Genomic DNA, 25,533 nt, shown 5'->3' on the forward strand with positions numbered 1-25,533 from the left:
GGAAGCTCAAAGTGGGCGGCTACCGGTGGCTACAGCCGTCACCATCTTGCCAGTGCCTGACGTCACCTAACTTCCGGCTAATCTAAATATGGGTAAAGAGGTGGAGCGTTGACAGGGCTGAGTGAATGAAGCTGAATGAAGCCTACAGTCCATGCTCTCCTCCTGTGACGGCAGCCACCTGTCACTCAAAGCCGCACACCCTTAATTATGCAGACCTTTAAGTGTGAATATGATGTAAATGGTTAAGTTATATAAAAAAACTTCAGCCCCTGTACATTGGCTTAATTTTTCAGCACCTGAGGTTGCCCCTTGGGTTGAACCTGCTGGCTTCCTGCTAGCTTCGCATTGCCAGACCGTCCGCCACAGCGCTGCGGAGGAGGGTCTGGCTAGTCCACACAGCATTCCGGGATGGGAGAAAAACATGCTCTGGTTTATTAGCATTTCTTTAAACCAAACACAATCGCCTTAGGCGGTGCTAAGCGCCGGATGGAGCCATGGTGCCGCTGCAAAATAACCTCGGGAAGGAACCTGTTTTGGTAGTCGTGCAACAGAAAACTCAGATTGGACAAGTAGACTAGCTAGTCCTCATAAATCGAACAGAGTTTAGAACGCCAACACAAAGAAAGCGGAAGGTAACTAATTTCTGGCGGTACTGGAGCAATCCCAGAAGTGCAACGTCTAGATTTCGACTAGCTTCGCGCAAACAATTGGCCAGTGTGAATCACATGATTTTGCAATACTAAGTGTGGCCACTACGCCGGAATCCCCCTATAGAGCCCAGCACTGTTCCTGGTGGTTCTGTTGTAACCATAGACCTTAATATTTATAGTCTATGGTTGTCACTGGATGGCAAGTATGTTTTTTAAGCATTACTCCTCAGACAAGAGTGTTCAAACCTATGGAGTCTTTAGTGGAGGAGTGGAGTGGAGGGTGTGGCTGCAGACATCCATCTCCTCCCTCGGACCAGTTCAGGTCCTGACCATAATATTTCAAACTAACTCATACAGTTAGGTTACGTAATTTTAAGCTGCAAATCACTTGGTACTAACTGAAATGATTACATTAAGTTTTTTGCTATCATATCCTGACCGTAGAGCTAATACAAACAATACAATAACATTATGCAAACACTAACAGTAAAAAAACGCAAGTGGGCAGAACCTCTGTAAAAAAGAAAACCCTCACAATTGACTTTCCTTGAAAACTTAACGTTCTCAGATTCATTTATTATTTGGCTCATTTTCAGAGGCATGTGGAGGGATAATTACCCAGTATTTGGATAAAGAAAAACTGTCTTTTTTTCTTATCGTTTTGTGTTACAGTAATTTTTTTTTTTTGCTCACCTATCATGTTAATAATCTCACCACTCCTGATATTTATCTTCCAACGCCTTATAGGTTCGTCACAACACCAACATTGGGATCCACAGCTTCAGGAGTAACACCAATAATATTTGTTTCACGATCATATTGTCTGCAGTGTGAAGAAACAACACCACACAGAGAACTCATTTCAACTATTTATTTTGTTTCATATTTCTGAACCAACAATTAATAGACCTTAGAGTGTACCTTTGTTACAGTAAACACCACTGCCGTTTTTGCACATATAAAAATAGAAATCATTTGCTTCTAGAAATTGAAATTCATGACCAAAATTTGATGTGTCCAGCTTAGTTCACGAAGATACTTAAAGGTCACTTTATAGCATCATATATATATATATATATATATATATATATATATATATATATATAGTGTGAGCATTCCACACAGCAGCATTACAGCTGTCAGCACTAAAGTTAATGTAATTACACAATCCATATCAATAGAAAAGCAGGTTATATTCGTCAAACTCCTACTGTAAAAATTCTCACACAAATGCAGTGTCAAAAATGTATGCAAAACTGAAATTCATCTTTTAAGTCAAACCCACGGTGCAGAGTCAACGCAGTAACATCCTGACATGTTAGTCTCGACATAGTCTCGGTGGAAGGGAAAGAACACGTGTTGACGGTGTTACAATGAATGGATTCTGAAATGATTGCAAATTGTGGTATAAAGTGCACATTAAAACATTTGCATGGAAGAAAAAAAAACTAAATAAATCTTAATTACTACTTGACCATTATTGTCCCCTAAAAAAGGATCTCTAAAAACATCTGAAACTTCTCTCTCAGGCGTTAAGGAGCAGCAAGAAACAGTTTAAAAAGAATGGCTGGGGCTCGTTACTGTCATCGGAAGTATATTAACGTCTCGTATCGTAAATCTTGAGTTTAATTGTGATGGTTTTGTTCTGTAGTGGGTCTAGGAATATAACTTCTAACCTAAAATTTTGAAACTTTCATAGAAACAGGAAGGGACCAACTTTTGGGCATTTTTCTAACGGGTTGTGGAGCAGAGTTGGAATACAACGGTTAAGACACCGACTTTACATTCCCATGCAAATAGTGCTTTGGGAGTTTAAGTAGTTGTAGAAAGCAAAGTGTCTGGAACCTTAAAGCGATTGTTTGACATTTTGGAAAGTCTTGAGGTTGCCAGGCAACCAGCGGAGACTCCAGGGAGTCACTGCCCCCCCTATCAAGAAATAGTTCCAGTATGTAATCCTTTGTGAAACCAACAATTTTTGTACAGACGAGACATAACGTGTTAATGAGTGAGCTTTAGAGGTGCGGGTATGTATTTTGTTACATTTGGCCGGAGCCAGGCTAGCCGTTTCCCTGTTTCCAGTATTTATGCTAAGCTAAGCTAAGCGTCTCATGGCTCTAGCTTCATATTTAAATGTACAGATACGACTATGGTATTGATCTTTTCATCTAACTCTCGTATTCGCGTACGGTTGACCTATTCCTGTAAATTGGTGAACCAAAATTTTGAATATTAACGTGCCGCCTCTCGTTTCTATGCATTATCTTGTGGTTGCAATATTTTTGCTGGGTTTAGAGACACACATCATTTCATGCACTTCTGTTCTGAGTTTAAGATTGAGCTCGAGACAAACCTTTGAAGACATGTAGGAAACATGACTCCCTGAGCTTCAGTGACAGCTCAAAGAGACAGATTCTTTCAAACACCAGTGTCAGTGTCAACCTTCAGTTAAATCGGAGCGCCAGCCGTGAGGAGCTGAAGTAGAGAGTTGATTTTAAAAGGATCTCTTTGAGTCAGCTGCAGCTAATCAGTTTGAGCACCTGGAGCGATATGCCAAGAAGAGATAGAACAGTATGGAAGAGACGGCCCTGTTTAAGGTTGGAAGCGAAATTGTCCGTTACATGACATTGTGCAAGTTTGCCAGATCAAGTAGCGGATCTGTAGTTCGAATGAACTGGACGATGTAATGGACCATTCCGCTTCCAACCTGTAGGGGGACCGAAGCGGGAAAAGTTCTCTAGTGTTGCTTTAATAGGTAGACTATGTAACTTGTGCTGAACAGCAGCCACTGTGGACACTAGTGGTGATTACAGGATAATGGCACATTCAATTCCCCCTCATTTCCCTAAAATGCTTTAAAGACATTAGCCATTAGTTGAGCGGACTGAGGGCAACACACTTGTCCATTATTAAACAGACAAGTGGATCAAAGAGAGTCTTTTGATTTCCCTTGGATTTCTTTCAGGTTGCTAAATATTGGAGTAGTGTATCTTAGAGAAGGCGTGCAGGTGTTAAATTATTATTTATGAAAAACAACTTTAAGCTGCAAGAAAAAAAGGAGCAGGACTGGGTTGCACCAGCTAAATCCTTCCTTAAGTTTGTGTGAAAGTCCTCCGTACGTTCTTAGAAAGAACACGATAGTTTTATCCCTTGTAATTTACTAAAATAGGTTGCACCATTACAACGCAAGGAATGCGGTAAAGACGTCAGTGATGTTAAAATCGATAGCTAGGAAACAATTGTAGCTCCATGCTTCTCCAATCAAAAGCAATCAACTATGTAAACAGAGAGTCGCTGTACTGTAGCATAGCAGGAACAAAACGGTTTTAAGGGAAAATCTATATTAAACTGCCAATCCTGTGTAAATGTAGATATGATTTTGTTTTAAATTATATCTGCATACATGGACAAACGTGGTTTTTCAGAGTTGGTAGTATTCAGAGCGTTTTAGAACGAGCGACAAACATCCAATTATACTAATCTAACCAACGCTAATCAGCTGATCATTCAGCTCGTAATTATGTTTGTGAAATGTAATTTGAAATCTTCACGCTGCATTTCGGTAGGCGACTGTTCCGCTGTCATAGTAACTAAATTGATTACAAGATGAGATCGGATCGATAGAGATTCAGCTCAGCAGGTGGCAGCAATCGATTGATTAATGAGAGCAACGTCACAGTATAGAAAAAAAGGAAATCCTTCTGAGTTTTAGCAAAAAGTAAAAAGATACATGTGGCAGATTGCCACTTCCGCCAACCAATTTCCTGCATTTTATCTAGTGCTTGGTACTCCGTTAGATTACCAGCGCTCCCTTGCGCAAACTGAGATTGGTCAACTGTAGTTTGCCAGTCAGTTATCTGTAGTCCACAAGAGTCACTTTTCCCCCCCAATGAAAATCAGTGTCACTTAATTTTGTCAGAATAAATATTTCTGTAAAATCATTATCAGTCTAAGGGCGTAACAGGCACAATCTGAAATGTTCTTCCAGTTTAAATATTTGTAGTTGAAACTTCACTTAATGACCTCTCCCTCTCCTGAAGGTGGATATGCTCAAGGAGGTATTACACAACCCAGACTGTTTAAAATTCACATGAGAACATCTTAAGAAAGAAAGAAAAAAGAAAAAAACATGTCTTGGGCTGTTTCCAGATTGTCAAAAAATTCCTTTTCTTCTTACTTTCTAACTTATATCTTTACTTCAAAAGGAATTCTCAGGACTATCCAACAGCTTACTCCAGAAATGTAACACTAAAAATCAATGAAAAGACGTCTAATAAAAACATCTAAAAAATTAAAAAACAAATCACGTTGCTACTTCATGCGTGTCCCTCCTTATCACGGACGACCTCAATTTGCTGAAGGGTGTCATTTGAGGCAAATCGACAACTGAAATAGAACCACAGAGGCGTCTCCGTGATAGTTAACATATCGCCTCTACAGCTCTGAAACTTTCAAACACGTCCTATTAAGAGACAATCAAGACAATATTTCACAACAAGCATTCAAACGGAAGCACAATCTGAGGCAAACTCTATACTCAACTGACCCGACTCCAACTCAAACCTATTTCAAAATAATATAATTACAACTTAAAATGTCAGCTGCGTTGAAGAAAAAAGACGGACACATTAAAACAGGATGGACAGTCAAAACGGACTGTTATTGCATGTTGGTTCACAACCATGTTCAGAAATTCAAATTTCTTTTCCACGAAAAAGTTTTGAGACCATTTTGTCTTTTCACTCTTCAACGTCTTTGTCTCCCAACCTGTGACAGCAGTAGATGTCGGTGTCTAAGAAGTCGAGGCTGCAGTCAAAAGTTTAGAGGTGGTGTTTGAAGTTGGCAATTGACAGCCGAGCACGGAGGAAAAAAAAAAAAAAAAAAAAAAAAGGTTTCACCACAGGAGCGGATGATAGTCGGCTCCACTGATCCCAGAGCAGTGGCAGGTCTATGAGGAGGTGCTGTGTGAGGAGCTGGACGCCCTCCTGCCTGTCTTACGTTCATAGTTCACCAGTCGCTGTCCAACCAGGTATCTGGAAGAGAAACCGGAAAGATAGAGTTGTTTAAAAAGAATTTTTAACATATGAATTCACAATACTAAAAACACACACAATTTAGTATCTTATCATATCTTCAGTTAAGACTTTTATTCTCAGATCAGATTTAATCCCACAAAGAGGGGCGTGAATCTTCACTGGTGTCAGGATTCGATTCCCATTATCTTGTCAACGATTCAAATCAATGTCACCTCCTCAATTTTATTATCTTTTGATACACATGGCCTGTAAACATGGATGCTTTAATGAATAAAGAAAATAAAGTAAATACTGGCCATTTAAGTACAGTAGGCTACCAAAAATAGGGACATACCATATTGAACTAAATATGGCCCTGATACAGGCTCTGTCTCAACTCCTTGAACATGTCTTTACATCATTAAAACATGGCAATCAACATGCTGCAGCTACAGCTTCAGTCTCTAGAGAAATGGAGTTTGTCAATTGCCAATTTAAGTACAGTATCAAAAACAGAACGATTTCTTAGCACACTCTTTAACTGCTTGCCTTTTATAGAATAAACATTCAACTGGCCATTCAAGTAGGTTACCAAAAATAGAAGTTTAATGCACTGCGCTGAATATGGCCCTGAACATGGCTCTAAATAGGCTAATAGAAACGTCATTCTTGTACATAGCTGGCAGTGCATCGTATGAAAAAAGGTTGCAGGAGGTTATTGAGTAACGTTTGTCCAAAGTATGGATCATCTTTCGAAATCTGTCCCGTTCTACGGTGTATATTGGAAACATATCTTTTGCTAGGTGGTAAGCAATTGCTTCTGGTATTTCCTTACTCCTACTGGAGTTATGTGGGTATTAGGGCTGTAGCGATACACTAATCTCACAATACGATACGATACACGATATTCAGCTCACGATACGATATATATCACGATATTCAGCCAATGATACGATTCGATATATTTCAATACACTTGCATCATTTTCTGAAAGACGTAAAGGGGACCGAGTTATTTTGGTGAAATCTTGTGAGTGTTCCATTTACTTGGATTTAATTAATTGAACTGAAAACATCAATTACACAATATATGTCTCTGACTGGACAGAGAGTCTAGAGCAGGGATCATCAACTACATTTTTTTCAGAATTTTTCTAAGCCCTCTGGCGGCCGGACTTTCAAATAAAGAAAATAAAATGAATTTATACCTAATACGCCTATTCTTGTTCGAAATATTCACTTTCTTAAGTGAATTAATGCTACTATTTTTTAACATGTATTAGTGTGAGCAAACTCCTAAAAAACATGGAAACTCCATAATGATAACTGGCACTTTAACTAGAAAAAGATCTCAGACTAGGAGGCAGTTCACTGAGGAGTGATGGTTAAAGTCTGTGATTATGGAAACATTATTGTAGTATGCAGCATCCTGATTGGTGGAAAATGCTTGCAGAATGAAAGGCTGTTGTCAGGTAAACATGTCACTGTCAAAGAGGCTGAAGTGAAAAGTTGACGTGGAAAAGCCAAAAGCCCAGCCCAGACTGATAAGCAGGCCATGCACTCGTCATGTATGCCTCGTTTGCAATGAAACGATGTTGTTGCAAAATAATACAACCAGCATCATCATCATCACTCGAACATAACGATCGCGTCATTCACGTGCATATTAAGTAGCTCCAGATTGTCCGCTCTAGCGGAGAGTTTGGTTTGTTCAGCCAGCAGTGAGGTTTACAAGAATTTGTCAAAATTTCCAGATTCCCGGCAACCTAAGATAAACAGTTAAACAGATAAACAGACTACAAACCGACAGCTTTTGTTTAAGCTTGTTTGTAAAAATTCGCTATTTGCAGAGTAGAGCTGTGTTTGCGTAAAACAGCGCGGTGGACTGAGCAGATTGAAATATCGCTTTCTACATGTTTATGCCGGTCTACACAGGTGAGTGCATTGATAAGTATTGACTTTCTACTCACGAAGGTTTAATTGTAGCCTCCTTACAGAAAAGAGACCAGCGTGAGTTCATCTGCCCCAGCGGCCGTTGGTAACTCTGTATCGTTCCCAGTCAGGTGCTGCGTGTTTTAACCTTTAACGCACACGCATCTCGGCTCAGCTGTGTGTGTGTGTTTTAACGCACACACATCTAGGCTCAGCCGTGTGTGTGGAGATCGGGCATCGCTGTAGGCTACAGAATCCCGGCATGTGAATAGAGATGTAAATACAGGGGGCTGGGTTTTTGCTCTAAATGCTTGAAATGATAAATAACAGAACGCATTTTTTCCTCTTTACATTTTGTGAATTCATGATTATTCTGCGGGCCAGACTAAAAGCTGAGGGCTGCCAGGTGACGTTGGCTGCTCTACAGCGACACTAGCGGCTGGCTGACCAAATCGCTCTTCCTGCAACGTGAACAGGGGTAAACACGGGGAATTTGAATGGGACTTATGTATCGATACTCGCGGCATAAAAATCGATACTTTCTTGGGGGAAAAAATGTCGATTTATATTGCAGAATCGATAAAATTGCTCAGCCTCAGTGGGTATGGCGTCACATTGTGCAAGGTGTCCGTAATAGATGTCTGCGTTGTTGGACGACTTCCGGACCTCTTGCCTTGTACGGTTCATCATATTGCACTTTGTGGCGACGTTTGAGGTACTGGTAAAGTTTTGTGGCGTTACCTTGCGGTGCTGCAACGAGAGCAAAGCATGCCTTGCAAACCACATCAGACTGACCCTCGTCGTCTTGCTGGAATCCAAAATACTTCCACACCACCGAATGCAAGCCTTTTTTTCGGAACGAGTTTGGTTTGAGACTGAGTGGTTGGCTGATTCTCGTCACTAGTACCTGTACTGGGTTTTCATCAACATCCATTTGGTTTATTTCCGAACTACCGCGCTCGCTCGACGAGTGAAACGCGTGACTAAAAGGCGCTTTGTCATTGGCTGAGGGTGAAGACCTGAACTGTGTGAGATGTGTCCTACCAAAATAAAATAAATTTGAATTTTTTTTAAATCAAAGTCCTTTAAAAATTAAATCGTGAACAAGGTGAATCGAGATTGCGATTTTATAACCATTTATCGTGCAGGCCTATCCGGTGCTGCAGGAAATTCCGCCATATGCATGTATTTTCCGTTTCCTTCTGCTTTCTTTGTGTTGGAATTTAAAATGTATGAGTATTGGTGACTGCTCCTCAGATCTCTGCATGGTAAATTGAGACAGCTAGCTAGACTATCTGTCCAATCGCAATTGCACAACTATTTTGTAGCGGCTCTCTGCGGAGTTTAGCACCACCCATGACGATTGTGATTGGTTTAAAGAAATGCCATTAAACCAGAGCACGTTTTCCTCCCATCCTGGAATGCTGTGTGCAGTAGCCAGACCCTTCTTCAGCACGCTTTGGAGAACAAGGTGAATCGAGATTGCGATGTATGTATGTATGTATGTATGAACTCCCCCTTTTTTTTTTTGTGTATCTGCTTTTAAAAAAAAAAAAAAAAAAAAAAAAAAGACACTTCCTGAATGTAGCGTAGTCTGAACACAGCGGACAACAGACAAAAGGCAAGAACAAAAAAGCAGCGAGCAGAAAATCAATAAGTAACATCACAATAATCGATTATGGTCTGTCACTGCATCGTCCAGTCAACGCCCCCAGTGCGTTATTGATCTTTTTGTTGCATAGCAGAAAGACTACTCAAAGCACTTTTACATAGTACAGGCACCATTCTCACACACAGTCATACACTGGTGGCCGAGGTTTCTGTACAAGGTGCCACTTTCTCATCAGATAAACATTCACACACAATATGGCGCACCATCAAGAGCAATTTGGGGTTTCAGTTTCGTGCCCAAGGACACATTGACATGGGACAACCGTGAACGTGAGTGTCACCCTAAACGTCCCGCTGAACCCAATACCCAATTTGGCATCAAATTAATTTATGAAAAAACACATCCTACATGCTGATGGTTTTCTTAAAGACAGAAAAACAGATTCTCTGTTTGCAGCTCTTAAAATTCTAGGCCATTTTTTATTTTTTGCCCTACTGACCAATGACTGAATTTCTCTGGATCAGTAAAACAACAGGATTGGAATAAAACACTGAGCTTCTTTGCCCCCATGTTTTAGTTCACACTGGTTTTTTTTATGTCTACTGACTTGTCATTCTTGATGTGTTCGTAGAGGCGTCTGAACTGTCTTATCTGGAAGAACAGGATGGCCAACAGTATGACCACCATCAGCAGGAAGGGATAGATCCTCCTATCCACCAGCATCTGCATCTCTGGCTGCACACCTATAAAAAAAGGAAGAGAGGGATGGATGTAAAAGGGGGGATGATGGCGGAAAAAAAGAGAAGACAGAATAAACACTGGAACAGAATCTCCTCTAAACGAGTCTCCATGTCTGTGATGTCTTAACTCTCGGAACTGATGGACGTAGAGTTAAGGTAACAGAGTAAATGAAAGACAAAAAATCCTGATTACCACAAGGGCTGGGAATTCTTTATTGACTAGATGTTTAAATGCAAATAAACAAATTAGTAAGGATCTGCCTGTGCTGGGGCCCGATGATATCCAAGCGTGTCTGCTGCCTCTGGGCCTGAATTCTATCTGCAACAATTTCTAATTTGGTCTGTCGGCAAAACAACATAAAGACCAAGTTACGTTTCCTTTAAGTTGTGCTTTCTTACTCATCTGCTCTTTGGGTTGTCAGCTTTATTAATGTGCAAAAATTAAGCAAAAATCCCATTGCTAATTCCCACTAATTTGGGGGATTTTACAGTAATTCATTATTATTATTAATCCCAGAGTGAAAAAGGCTATATGCTTTTTAAAGTGAGTTAAAGTTAAATATGCAATTGAAATAGTACAACTGGAATGCAGCTGTGTATTATTTGAAAAGTCAAACAAAGCACATTCTGAGCTGTTAAAGAGATATTTTGCTGATTTAAATCCAGCTCTGTGTCATGGCAGGGCTGGCAGTGTGGGCAGATGAACGGTGTGTGCAAGCCAAACATCGTTCATCTGTACACATTGCCAACACAAAGATGACACAGTCGTCAAAGTATCCCTTTTAAGCACTCTAGTGTTTCAACATGAATGTAAATGACCAATGGATATTGAAATTCCAAAGTAAAGGGGAATAAAAATGATTATGAAATTATTATTCTTCAATAGGCCATGTTTGACCCCGCTTACAGAGTTGGTGAAGGATGAAAAAACTGGAGCAGTGAGGGAGACAATGGAGAACAAGGAGGAGAGATGAAGGAAGCTAAAATCTGTTGTCTTTTCCTCCATTACCTTGAGACATGTATGCTTGTTAGGGTACATGACGGTACCATAAAATTCATGCTCAACCCAGAAACATAAGCATTCATAGAGACTCACCCAGCAGTGGTGTAATGCCTTTAGAGATAGTGTAGGGCACACTGAGAGACAGCAGCAGGACGCAGATGACTGGGGCGGCTAGCCCTCGCACGATGAAATTGAGGTCAATGTTTCGGATACCGTTAGCATACACCTATAGGAGAGAGGGAGAGAGAGAGAGAGAGAGAGAGAGAGAGAGAGAGAGAGAGAGAGAGAGGATACTGACTGTTTATATTCATTCCAATGCCAGTCATGTCATCTTTACAGTGTATTCAAATGTCAGTGACCCCGTTTTGTTTTTGATTATAAGCAGCAAGACGGATGTGAGGCTGACCTGCTCAATGACGGTTTTGAGCCACCACTGAGGGCCCATCAGTGTGATGGCAGCGATGATTTTAGCATGGAGCACTCCCAGTGCCCAGTCCTGCCACACACACACACACACACACACACACACACACACACACACACACACACACACACACACACACACACACACACACACACACACACACACACACACACACACACACACACACACACACACACACACACACACACACACACACACACACACAATTAACAACCAAGACACAATGAGATTTGTCTCAAAAGTTTAGCATCTGCTCAGTATCCCTGTATCAAGATCAAGTTTCCGTGTCCCTGAGCAGGACACTGAATGCCTGCTGACATCGTTTGAAATGTGTTGATACTAGTGCCATTAGATTTTAGACTTTTCCATTACTTACTTTGAAAAATAAAAAACTGTTTTACAGCCTTAATTTGCTCATATTATGCTAATTTTCAGGTTCATAATTGTATTTAGAGGTTGGACCAGAATAGGTTTATGTGGTTTAATTTTCAGAAAACACCACATATTTGTTGTACTGCACATTGCTGCAGCTCCTCTTTTCACCCTGTGTGTTTAGCTCTCTGTTTTAGCTACAGAGTGAGGCATCACACTTCTATTCCAGCTTTTTTTACATGTGCAGTAAGTACTGCTAGCTTGTCAGTTGCAGAGTATGAGGGCGTGCTACACTAGCAGCTAGGCGAGCATTATAACATGTGTTACAAAGTGACACTCGTTCGTCACGGAAGTAAAGGCTGGACTACAATAGAGCTGTTTGGAGCAGTTTGTGAACAGTGTTTACTGTCGGAGATGGTAAGTCCCTTTGGGGTGGACTTTGGGCTTTTTCACTTTGTAAACCTATAAACGTGCACAAAAAGATATATAACACAATAAAGGAAAGGGAAAAAGCCAAAAAGCATAATATGAACACAAAAAGAGGTCTAAAAAAGCAGATAACATATTTCAGTTAGAATATGTGAGCAAAAAATAAGTGAACAAGATCTGAGCTGACATGTTGTCATATTTATACTAAAAGGGTATTGAGGTTTGATACCCAGACTTCCTGACAAACCAGTCTAATCATTTCTGAAAAAATAATCCTCGATATCTCAGATGGACACAATCAACGCATACAAACTCCATAGTCCTACCTGCCAGGGGTAGAAGAGAGGCGTCTGGTGCAGCTGGACTCTGAGAGGAGCAACGATAACCAGCTCAAACAGCAGACCCAACAGCAGAGGAATCACCCCGGCTAACAGCACGGCCACCACCAGGGTCTTAAGGATCTGTTTTCAACAAGACCTCACTTCAAAACCCAACCACTCAACACATAATACAGGGGCAGCATGTTTTTGTTGCCATTGGCTGGGAGGACTAGAGAGACATCCACATTACCATGAGCGTCCACTCGTGGACTTTGAGCATGATCATGGTCCGCCCCTGTGGCATCCAGGACAGCATCACGGTGGCGGCTCGAATGGACAGCCAGCAGATGTACAGACCGCTGGCCGCGGTGTACAGCTCGTGAACCATGGCATTGCCCATCCAGAAAGACATCAGCCAGCGACCTGCACACACTGGGAGAGAGGACGAGGAAGACAGGTAAGAACGGAGAATAACAGAGTAAATAATGACAGTAATAACACAGAAAATAGGAAATGTAAAATGCACAGAATGCCTGCTTGAGGCCACAGCTTACCCGGCAGTGTAAGGCAGATCAGACTAGCCAGTAACAGCGCCACGCACATAAAGACTACCAGCAGAATGATCTTAACAACCAAAAAGACACAACAGAACAAAACAAATCAATTGTGCAGGAAACGTTAATCACAGCACAGGCTTTAACAGTGAAAGGATTGACTCTCTCCCCCCCACTTTCCTAGTCACTACACTTTGCGCTAACCTTCATCCTGGACTATACATCTGCCCATCGCACACAGTGCTGAAACTACTTAAAACAGCTATTTTGTATGTATTTGTTTCTATATTTATTGTTTATTCTTTAATATGTTTGTTTGTGTATGTATGCACCAATAACCAAGGCAAATTCCACGTAGGGTAACTACTGTGGCAATAAATTCCTTCCTGATTCTGAGGATATATGAACATATGATACCAATAACCATTGTGAGTTACCTTGAGGGGGAAGTTGAGGGGCCGGTGGTACGACTGGAAACCAACAGGACCCCCCTGCTGCAGAATGGCCTGATGGGCAGCGTGAAGACCCTCCCCCAGGCCAGGGATCCTGTTGTTGTTATGGCGACCGGGAGCGTTGTTGTTTGGTTGGTTGTCATCGTCTTCATGGTCCCCCAGCAGGTAGGAGTGAAGGTCACTGTGCGGAGGCCATTGGTGAGTTATTATTATTTTGTCTTATTACTATTGCTATGACTGCGAAAGTGACTTTATGACGCAGCTATAATTTAGGGAAGGTTTTTCTATTTCATGTCATATGAACAATGGGGTCCTTTTTCTGTGGCCCACACTTTTTCACTAATTACGGTAGATGAAGATAGTATACTTTTATACCATTGTAATATTTTACATCCGAAATTGCAATATGTGTGTGTGTGTGAGTGTGTGTCTTGGGCTTACAGCATGTATCCGGCTGTGAACGTCCAGGCGTGGACGAGCCGTTTGAGCCACTGGCGAGTGTGACCCTGCTCCAGCAATGCCGGCAGGACAACCTGAAGCAACAGCAGCTCCAATGACAACTCGCTGACCGGTGCGTCGCTGCAGAGACGAGATACCAACCAAACTCAATTTTTCATTTCGTTCATACAGCAACACACAGTCAATGTGGCGAGAAATGGCAGCCCGTTCTTCTCTAGCAGCTTCCGGTTTTGGTTATGACTGACTAGACAGAGAATGGATAATGTCGTCTGTACTTTCGAGACACTGAAAGTTAAATGGTATTTTTGGGTTGCCGCGTGTACCTGTAAAGCATGACGTTGTAGGGCAGGAAGGTCGGAAAGAGCAGTTTGATGATTCTGATAGGAAGCCAAAGCATCAGCAGAACTATAGAGCCAAACACCACCTGGAAATACACACGCACAACAACAAAGAATATCAACGTTGACATGTACAGTATCCCTACCTACACTTTCACACAGAAATACAGTGTTACAATAGGCATTGGGCTGCTTTTGCGCGCTCTCTCTTTCATTCATTTCTGACATCACCTTATCTGGCCAATGTTTTTTCTTCCTCTTCTCCTTTGTCTTTCAGACCTACAATTGCCCAACCCATCACCACCTTGTCACTCAGGATGATCCAGGTGTGTCATCTGCTGGCTCTACTCCTCCACCACCAGCGTCTAGACTCCAGGGAATTCTACCTACCTCCATCTTCATTGGCCTATGCTTACTGAAGATGTGTCACATCAACGGGACCTAGTCCTTCTCTGTTGTTAACCTCAATAAACGTCATTATACACTTTCAACTAGGGCTGCAACAACGAATCGATAAAATTCGATTACTAAAACAGTTGGCAACGAATTTAATTATCGATTCGTTGTGTCGCGCAACTATTAGGCCACCTAGTCGCAGAGATTAAAAAAAAAAATTTTGTTGAGCGCAGAGCGGAGCAGCGCGGAGCGAAAGAAAAGAAAAAAGAGCAGAGCGGGGGTAGAGGAAATACGGAGAGAGACCGGAGAGACCCGTATCGTTGTTCTGAAACACTTAGTGGAGGCAGAGAAATCAGTACGACCCAAGTCATCCAAGGTGTGGGAGCATTTCACACTAAATAAATCAGAAACGTGTTAATTGCAAGATAAGCAAAAGCGACACGGCATGGCACGGGCGCACCACGGTGATGAGTCAGCACCTAAAACGTAAACATGTTTGAGTCCTTGATGAGGAGGAAGGGAGTTCAACAGCAGGGTAACGTCACTACACTATCCTACTTCTGTTCCGGTCTGAAGGGAGGAACGTACCGTCCCTCCAGTAGCTCTTCTGGTGCTGCTGTTTACTCGTTATCCAGCTGACTAGCATGACAAGCTAGCGTTAGCTCGGTAATAACAGTAATAAAGCAGGGGTGGTATACTTTGCAAGACTAAAGACACGGTTTTATTCACTCGCCTTTTTTGACCCATTAATTTTTCAATCTGTTATGTATATATTATGTGCTTTGTCCCATATCAGTTATTGTTGACAAATATAATAGTGTGTGGTGTATAAACGAACTTAACTTGCACTTACTACAATGATGGTAATAATTTAATGAATAAGTGGGTTTGGGTTACTTACCTTTACACAACTATTAACTAAAACAATAAGTATGCATGTATTGAGTTGATGTAAATTAATGCTTTTTTTTAATCCGATTCATCGAAAAAATAATCGACAGATTAATCGGTTATTAAGTTGCAGCCCTACTTTCAACTGATCTCTCCTTCGTTTTATAATCCCTGATTTGTGAACGGTGAATTTTTTATTTCTAAAACTCTACATAATGTACTTGACTAAATATGACAACAGGATATTTCTATGTATTTAGCATCAGAGTAAACAGAAATCTGGGCGCTGTTATGCCACTGAAGGCTACGTCTGGGGGAAAAAACAAAGGAGGAGGATACTTGACTGACCACAGAGAGAATAAACCTCCTCAGGTGTCTGTAAATGGGCAGGTGGATCATCTCTTGGACTGGGTTGAAGTCTGGATCGTTCAGGTTCCTCAGGAACCACAGCACACCCGGCCGAAGCACCTGCAACCAAAAACATGTGAAAGCTTGAAGCTGAGTTGATACGAAGCTAAGCCTAGCAGCTCCAGAAAACTCTCTCTGTATTTCTCAGTATGGCTATGTTCAGAAAATCCAGCGACTTTTGCTCGCAGAAAATCGAGCGAAGATAATTACCTCTTCTGAAGAGTCCATCATGTTTTTTTAATCCTCTGTGTCCTCCTTGGCTACTAGCAACTGCGTGGGGGGGGGGGCAGTGCGCGATCACAGAAGGCTTGTATCATTTTGCCACGTTTTTTTGCCATCAAATGTATATATAGATGGACGACGCATCTCCCCTTTCTCCCAGTGTACAAATTGAATCACTGTAATTTTGGAGGCATAGTTTGTGCAGATCGGGTGGTGGGCTGCAGTTTTGAAGTCCCACCCTCACAGGTGTCAATCATCCCGTTTCACCCCATTTTTATAACATCAAATAACTAATTAAAACCCATCTTCAGAAAAAGGAACGCTTTAACAAACATCAGCGTGAAAAGACCTACCTAAAATGACAGAAACCCAGCCTAGAAATCTATACGCACCCTAGCGGCAGCAAATGTAATTTGCAGCCAGGGTCAGTCTAGCAACTCTCCATTGGCTTGCGAGCTGGAAAAACCAAATTCTGGTCAGGCCAATCACATCGTGTATAAAGCCGGTGGGCGGGCTTAACATATCATCAACTATCAACTAGCGTTGCTCTGGTTGGCTATGAGTGAAGAGGGAATTTGAAAGACAACCGTTTATCCCGCCCCTCGGATGGAGCCCTGTCAATGGTGAGTTCCCAGACCCAACATCTTGATGTGGGTCTGGCTTGTCAGGCTAACAGAAATCAGCTTTGGGAAAAATGTCCCATCTACTAACATGGAGTGGGGAAGAGTTTACGACCTATACTTCAGCCAGCCACCCGGGGGGCGATCGATATGTCTTGGCTTTACTTGTACAGTCTATGCATCTACAGCAGACTGCTCCACTTACCTCTCTGAGCAAAAGGATGAAGGAGGCGAAGTAAAAGACGTAGACCATGCCGACCAGCCAATGGAAGAACATGGTGGTACCCGGGGCCGCGTCAAAACTCTGCTCCCTGTCTTTTAGAGTCGCATCAAACATCTCCTGCAATGAACAAAGGACGTGCTACATTATGTCTGTTGAATTTGTCCAACAAACTTCATATTTTGAGACTTTTTTTTTTTTTTTCCAAGTGAACATTCATCAAGTTCAATCATCAAATGTGTGTACACTGCATCATCATGATTTGCATTTAATTGAGTTTTATTCTGCATGATAAACCTACCAGCGAGCAAATGTCGAGCCACCAACCACAAATCAGTGGGAACAAGCCAATCTCCATGACAACCAGCAGGGACACCTGCGAGATATAAAAACACAAACGCAATTTAGTTTCTGTTTTCATAATTTGTTCCTGTAATCATAATTTACCTAATTACCGTTTCAACTGAAAGCTTTGCTCATTTGGTTAAAAAAAAAAACTTGAATACAGTTTTGCATCTTTAATTTACCTTGACAACAATGTAGCAGACACCCAAGAGGCGTCTGGGCCGCTGGAACTTCACTAATGAAGCCAACGCCTAAAGGAGGCACAGTTAAGGATGAACAACAAAATGTGAGATCAATTTAATTCAGTCTGTATTTTAAGCATCAAAATGAAGTATTTCTCATTAACTCATTTCTTTCAAACGCTTGGAGCCAAAACACACCCCTGACCTGAGCTTTTGGGTTTCTGTATGACTAGAACATTTTTACTGAGACATGTATGTATAGTTGAGGAACTGCATTATACTATACATTATAAATATTGAAATAAATATGTACAAAACCAAAATTACTTAAGTGATACTACTGATGTTATACGCAGCCATAGTAAGCAAATAGGAGTGTGAGACATACTGTAGGTTATTTCATACACACAATAATTGGTTGCATACAGAGGATACATGGCAGACTATGAGAGCTCCAGCCAGGAGGATGTACCCCAGTATGGTGGTGACGAGGCCGTCAAAGTGCGACGCTTTGACCTGCAACCAGAAAGAATAGCATCATCACATAAATCCTATCACTGCATGACTAGTCTATATCCACGATGTTCTATTGTATAATTCCGGGATTGTTCAGGTGCCGCTGGAAATTCTGCCGGATGTCTTTCATTTTGGCCGGATGTGCCTTCCGCTTTCTTTGAGTTAAAATTTAAACTCTGGTCGATTTCTGAGGACTATGATTAACTGCTCCTCAGATCTCTGCAGGGTAAATCCAGACAGCTAGCTAGACTATCTGTCCAATCTGAGTTTTCTTTTGCATGACTAAAACAACCTTTGAATGTACACAAATTCCACCAAAACAAGTTCCTTCCCGAGGCTATTTCGCAGAGGTGCCGTTGCTCCGTGCCAATAAACCAGAGCACGTTTTTTTTCTCCCATCCCGGAATGCTGTGTGGACTCGCCACACCCTCCTCCGCAGCGCTGTGGAGGTAGGTCTGGCAATGCGAGACTAGGAGCATGACAAACCCAAATACAAATAAGGAACTCAAACTGTACAAATTTCACATGCACTTACATAGTCTTCAAAGCCCAGTCCAACAACTGAGAAATGGCCGATGTGATACGGGCAAAAAGCTAGAGGGAAATACATAGGTCACGTTAGAATCTGTAGTTTGGTGGAGTGTATAAGAAGGTACACAGGACTGTCTAATAAAACTGAATTATGGTAAACAGCCTGTTTAAATAGGAGGACAGTGCACTGTAATAGTACACCAAAGGCTTGATCGATTAAAAAAGGTAATAACTGTACATTGCACGTTTAACTCACCAAAGACCAGGATGAAGAGTGTGTTGAGAGACACCACCCAGAACACATGCTCCTGGAGAGAAAACACACACACACACACACACACACACACACACACACACACACACACACAAACACAAACACAAACAATCAATGCTATGCAATGAAGACTGTGTATGCATCAAATCAACATATAATTCCATTGATGTTGTTAAAAGGATAGTTCGGATTTTTTAAAGTGGGGTTGTATGAGGTACTTATCCATAGTCAGTGTCAGTGTTACCTACAGTAGATGGCGGTTGACCTGCCCCCAGTTTGGAGAAGCAGGCAGGAGTACTGACACGAAAGCTAAGCAAAGTACTGCTGTGGACGGGGGCAGCAGCAAAAACCTATTTTAGTTGGCAAGTCCCGGTTGTTGTGACTGTTCCAGCGCTTTGCATTGTGGACTACAGTAGGCGAGGTAGACTGGTCCGATGTGTACTGGAGATTTTCACCCGAATCAGTACAACACTCGGCTATTTTTGGCATGATGCAGATTTTGCTTTGGTTTGCCTACAGGTTACATTTTGGCCAAATCAGCAAACGGCCTGTGTGGGTGTGTCATTGATGACATCATCTTGAGTCTCCAGTTAGCTTTGTTGCACCGGTTAGGGCAGGACAATTCAGACCTTTTTCATTCTTATTGATAGGTGAAGTTTTGTGACCTAATCAATTCCCATCAAAGCTCCGGCCCACCTTCAACCAGAGCAGAGGTCCAATCAGCCAGAATAACTTAAAACACCTGTGTGGGTGTTCAGAGGCTTGAAGGCACTCTTGAATGAGTGTATAAGTGTAGAAAGAGAGTGTGCACTTACCAAGAAAACTAGGGAGCCATCCAGCCCCAGCATCTGGGAAACAGAAAGAAATGTCATAATGATCCTTTACGATGACTGTGACGGTTCTCAGTCATCCAGGGAAGGCTTAAACTCAAGGGCAACTGGACTTGGTTAAAAGGTGCACCGAAGACGTTTCGTCTCTCATCCGAGATACTTCTTCAGTTCTGACTGAACTGTAGCTTTGACCAAATAGCAGGGTTCCCTACCGTTCAGTCAGAACTGAAGAAGTCTCGGATGAGAGACAAAACGTCTTCAGAGCACCTTTAACCAAGTTAAAGTCTAGTAGCCTTTGAGTTTAACCCTTTCCTGATCCTTTACAATTAGGGCTGGGTATCATTCAAAAATGTTCAATACCAATACCGTGACTTTGATACATGTTGCTAAACAATACTTTTTTCGATACCAATTTTATAAAATAAATTTTAACAAAAAGAAACACAACAACAGCACACATTACGGCACAAATCTTTTTATGTATTTTTAAGCTCCTACTACGTGAGCCCTGTCTTTACGAGATTTTCCAGTATGCCTCAACAACGTGTAGCGTTAGACAGCCAATCACCAGCATTATTAGATCTTGGTAGAAGTATGCTGCATGCTTATTGGCTCGCTGACGCTGATGAGATTTACTCCTTAGGAATTGAAATTGGGTATTGAATGACAAGGCATTTTTCGACATACGATACTATAGAGGCAATTTGGTCGGTGCCTAAAAAGTATTGAATTCGGTACCCGGCCCTATTAACAATACATATACAGTAAATGGTCGTGGTAATACTACTATTTTTACTTCCTAACTACTGCCATTAATACATTGACAACTTCTACTAGGGCTGAACCGAGTAGTTGGAAGCTGCATTCGTAACGTTGACATTCAAATTCTAAAATGCAGCTTTTTCTTGATGTGGGAGACTTCGGCCAATCACAGGTCATTTCAGTGAGGGAGAGCGTTCCAATTGGCTGTTCTGTGCATGCATTGCTCGTGCGACAGAGGGAGAGCTGCAGGAAGAGGCCTCACTCTACTTGAAATGTTGCAAAATGAACATGACGTGCAAGGATCATAACGTAAAGCATCTCCAAATGCCAAACCAACCACACCAAGATGGATATTTCCTGTCATAGAAGCTTTTAGTCCCAAGTTCATCTGCCAATTAACTGCTTCTCTGCTTGGACTTTGCTTTACCAGCATTGTGTCCTAGCTACATCACACCACTTTATGGGGCAGGAGATGGCGAGACAAAAAAAAAAAAAAAAAAAAAAATTCCCACCCTTTCCCAGGTCAACTCCTCTGCTGCACGGTCCCACTCCAGGGCGTTCCAGTTCAAATCTTCTGCAAAGGACAATCAGAAACAGTAACAGTAAGGAACACCTGAAAACATGCATTACCATGGAGGTTGCTTTTCCTTGCCATAGTTTAGGTCTATGAATTCCTTTATAGAGGAATGAAAACACCAGTTCACACAAAGCTATACATGTACTCAATCTTAAAACCATTCTCTAAGCATTAATGTCCATCTTGTTTAATTAAACTGACCGCATAACCGCACACCATTTCTCAACTTTCGTATCAGAATATAATAACTTTATTTACCAAGAAAGCATTGTGTCAATTCCAGTCCACAGTGGAGCTGTGGGCACTTAACGATACGTGAAAAGGTTGAAAACCACTACTTTTTTTAGTAGCACCTCCAGACATACAAAACAAATTCCACAATGTGTGACAGGCAACATCAGATGGCGCTCATAACAGAGAAACAAAAACCCTCTCCCACCCCCCCCGAAAACCACTATGAAGTGTATCCCATTTCCGTGCTTTTATGCCCACACTGACCTTGTCCTCCATTATTGCCATCAGCAGCATCCTCTTCCCTGCCTTCCTCATCGTCATCCTCCTCGTCGTCGTCCTCCTCCTCCTCCTCCTCCCCATCGTCATCTCCTTCCTCATCGTCCAGTTCAGCCTCGTCTCCGTGGTGGCCAGCTTCATGCGGATTGGCCGGTGCCAGACCGTCTGGGGCAGGGTCTGCAGGGTGCTGGGCTTCTGCGACGTCGGCAGCAGCCTGGGCGTTGACGCCAATGTTACCACCTGGAACCTGTAGAATCACGAAATCACAAAAACCTACAGCATAGCCCGCACACATTGAAATGAGATAATATGGCTTGCATGTTTATTAACCATACTCATAGGATTTGGCAATTACAATGGACAGCTTGACAATGTCTGGAGCTGCAATCCTCAAACTTATAACATAAGGGGGAAAAAAACTCAATAGTAACACTGATATTTCAGTCCTGAACTATACTGCTCATTAAAGATAACAACAGCAGAGGATTGGTTTACTCATTTGGTTGTGTGTAAACACATGACAAATGTCAGGGCCAACTTGGCAAGCGCATTCTCTCAAAGATAACTGTCCAGAGGAAGCATGGAACAAATATGGCCTGACCCAGAAAACTGGCAAAGGGGAAAAACTGGAATTGAATTCTACAAACAGTATAATACTAATAGTATAAGTGTAGCCTAAACTTCATGTGCAACTGTGCAGAATCACTGGACTTAAATTGAATAAATAATCATGCAAAATCAAAAAGCATTATACTGTTGATTTAGAATTTGAATGTCAACGTAATGAATGAAGCGTTCGAAATATTCGGTACAGCTTTTAGTTAGTTGGCAACATCCACTGATCTCACCTCATTAGCTGGTGCAGGACCCTCAGGCTGGTTAGGAACTAGAGGGGGTGGATTTTGCTCTAACCACTGAGGGGCGCCACCGTGGACAATCTGCTCTCTAAGCCACACCAGGCTGATGAAGGCGCACAGCGTGCAAGTGACCACAAAACAGCCCTGAAGGCAGTCTGCAAGCAGGTTTTGCCTGCGAGGAAGAGTTGAAACATTACAGTTTTATCAGGTACATCACAACGATTTCACACATTACCTCACTACAAAGAGTTGGACAAAAGGGTAAAAAAAAAAAAAAAAAAAGATGAAGTGATGGATGGAAGGAGTTATTGTGAAAAAAACACAATCACCAATAAGAGCTTAACCATCTTCATTGCAGCGTACAAAATATGGAGAACACATAGACCTACAATACACAGGACACAGTGTGAGAGAAGAGGCAAGACCAGAGTGTAATTCACACTTACGTTGAAAGCATATCTAATGGCAGAGTAAGAAGAGAGCTCACAGAGCCAGTAAATACACACTTGTAGATACGACCTGTTAGAAAAGCAAACACAAAAAGACAATATGAGAATCATTTTGTAAACTGACAACTGGTGTGAAACTTAAACGCTGCTCCAATTGTATTGCACTTCATGCTAAATAACACATTTATTTACAGCATAAGCAAATTAATGGATTACTTTAGCTCAGTTCCAGTCATATGTGGCTTATTTTTGATTGTTGCATCACAGGTTCATTTTAGTTGTTCTAAAATGTATACTGCTTAACGTTTATTTTTAATTAAACTTTTCCCTTTACTTCGTTGGAAGTTAGAGGACGAATACAATATGCTGAAACTTTAACAACTGCTGATAAAATCTCCTTTCATTTTTGTTTTTACAATGGAATGGTGTGACTTACATGCTGTGAGAGGCACCACGCCTAGCCAGGCAAAGGCCACCAGTGTGTAGTGGAACCAGTATCGAATGGCTGTTCCAATACTGGTGACCAGCCCTGCACAGATGTCCTGGACAGGCAAGCGAGATGGCATGTCAGGAGAGTAGACTGGAGAAACGAGAGAACGAGGGAGGTAAAAGTGAGAGAGGTAGGTAGTCAAAGTTAGGCACTTAGAGAGGAGCTAATAAATAATGAATGCATTTAGTGTACTGATCTAATTTAATGACAAACAACTTACTTGGTGTAAATGCAAACCTGTGTTTGCATAATTCACAGTATTCTTTTCTGCTGTGTTTCAACCACTGCAGTAAGCTGTGAAAAAACAAGGACACCTTGTGAGTTTACTCTTTCAATCCTATAGAAACTATATGTGCAAGAGTCTTCCTCCATGAACTTGCAGTAAAGTCACACAACATTTTTTCATGATTCTTCATAGCTGAAACATTATTGCTCCCTAGGTCGAAAAAATATATTTTCCTTTTGTGTCTGGTTGTTCACTTTTAAACTGTATTGAGGAACATTCCCGTAAAGCAATTTATTTGTTATAGTCCCTGCTATTCTCTAACTTCCCCGTGCTGGAATTCACTTCAATATCTGTGAAAGCAAACAGATTGACCGATATAAAAATGTAGACAGATAGCAAGTAACCTTAAACATTAAGGATACAATTTAAGGAAAGGCAACAGAGAATAATGGAACCTAATGCATTTTTACATTTTAACAACATGGTCATTGAACGTACCATTCCTGATGGATAAACTTGATGCTACCAGTGCAGACACAGGGATGGTAGAGCGGCTTGTCCTGGCTGCCCTCTGACCGGCATACCCGACAGATGTCCGCTGTACATGAGGCACACAATAACATAACTTGGCCAACCGTGACATCCTACTTCAGATAGATTTAATTTCATTAAATAGGCATGTTGCATTTCTATCCAATTTTATTCAACAGATGAGTAATTTAAGTTGATCCAAACTCATCACACACCCTTGATATAAATATGAGTAAATGTATTCAGTTAATAGAACAGGACAGGGCATATACTGACAGTAGGGCAAACTGTTATCCTTTGATTACCTGTCACTGGGTCACCAAACTAAAATAACTACAATTAGGCCAGGGTGCAAGAGCACAATACCAGAGAGGATATCCAGAGTACATTTATATTTATTTAGGCTTTATATATAAATATTTAGCTAAATTCAAAATATGAACAAGTAAGTTCATATCAAAATGAGTGAGCAAATGGCCACTCTGTTTCCCGGAGCATAAATAGCGCTCAGAGAAAATGTGTTGTCCAACGTTTGCTTCATTAGTCAATGAATGACCATTAACGTTAGAAGAGGTTGAGAGTATTTCATATTTTGTATGTTAACTGTATGTTAAGTGTAGCCTTGTTGATTGGTCAATTGGCCGCCCGGTGTGTCAACGTAACGTTAGCTAGTTTTTCATACTGTACGTAATATTATGATAACGGTTGCATTAAACGTAAGCGTGTACCGTTAACTAAGCTACTTAACTAGCTAGTTAAGTATGACTTTAATGTTATACGGCCGTCCTCTAATTTTAACCACTAACGTTACATGACAAATATGGTAGATGTAACGTTAGTGTTTATGAAAGCAAACAGAAACCTAACGTTGCTGACTTTATTTACAACAGCTGCTATGTAACGGGTGTAAATGAATGCCAGTTAGCTAGTTAGCTAACTACCTAATGCTAATTGGCTAGCTAGCGGTTTCTGTACTTAATTCTGGTGAACCTTTGTCAAAATAGAGAAACGGGCATATCCACTGGCAGCAGTAAATAATGAGTTAGAATGTCACACAGACGTCGTTAGTATCGGTTTTACCAGTTAACGCCAACAATAAGAGCAATCGAGTTTTAACATTAGCTACCTTCCTCAGCGGTGTCCATCTTGACTGGCCCTGCTTCACAATAGTCAGGCTAGTCCGTCAGTATAAAAGCGATGACGGCTAACTTTCTACATGTAAACATTTCAACTTAGTTCAAGATCCGATTATCTTTGACGTGACCACACGTTTCGAAATCAAATAAAGCCTTTTCACTTCGTAGTAGATCTGCTAGCAGTCAGGTTATGTTCACATACTACCAAATAGCCCAAACCATGTTTGTGATTGTGCGGTATTT

The 25,533-nt window shown here is 41.4% G+C and overlaps 1 protein-coding gene across 1 annotated transcript; it reads right to left on the reverse strand.

The window, feature by feature from the left end:
• Positions 1 to 1,507: 1,507 nt before the first annotated feature.
• Positions 1,508 to 25,521, reverse strand: LOC114565131 (E3 ubiquitin-protein ligase MARCH6). Its single transcript, XM_028593011.1, has 26 exons — positions 25,281 to 25,521; positions 24,122 to 24,221; positions 23,618 to 23,691; positions 23,344 to 23,487; positions 22,905 to 22,977; positions 22,450 to 22,630; positions 21,590 to 21,848; positions 21,027 to 21,088; positions 19,738 to 19,770; positions 18,905 to 18,956; positions 18,653 to 18,711; positions 18,037 to 18,117; positions 17,602 to 17,670; positions 17,376 to 17,450; positions 17,060 to 17,194; positions 15,953 to 16,072; positions 14,303 to 14,403; positions 13,962 to 14,099; positions 13,506 to 13,701; positions 13,069 to 13,138; positions 12,765 to 12,946; positions 12,521 to 12,655; positions 11,355 to 11,444; positions 11,042 to 11,174; positions 9,813 to 9,948; positions 1,508 to 5,680 (listed from the first exon to the last, which is right to left on the reverse strand). Exons 1-26 carry the CDS (start codon positions 25,297 to 25,299, stop codon positions 5,596 to 5,598), a joined length of 2,802 nt encoding a protein of 933 aa, XP_028448812.1. The 5' UTR covers positions 25,300 to 25,521; the 3' UTR covers positions 1,508 to 5,595.
• Between the last annotated feature and the right edge of the window lie 12 nt (positions 25,522 to 25,533).

This window comes from Perca flavescens, chromosome 12 (genome assembly GCF_004354835.1).
Source record: "Perca flavescens isolate YP-PL-M2 chromosome 12, PFLA_1.0, whole genome shotgun sequence".
NCBI classification, from domain to species: Eukaryota; Metazoa; Chordata; class Actinopteri; order Perciformes; family Percidae; genus Perca; species Perca flavescens.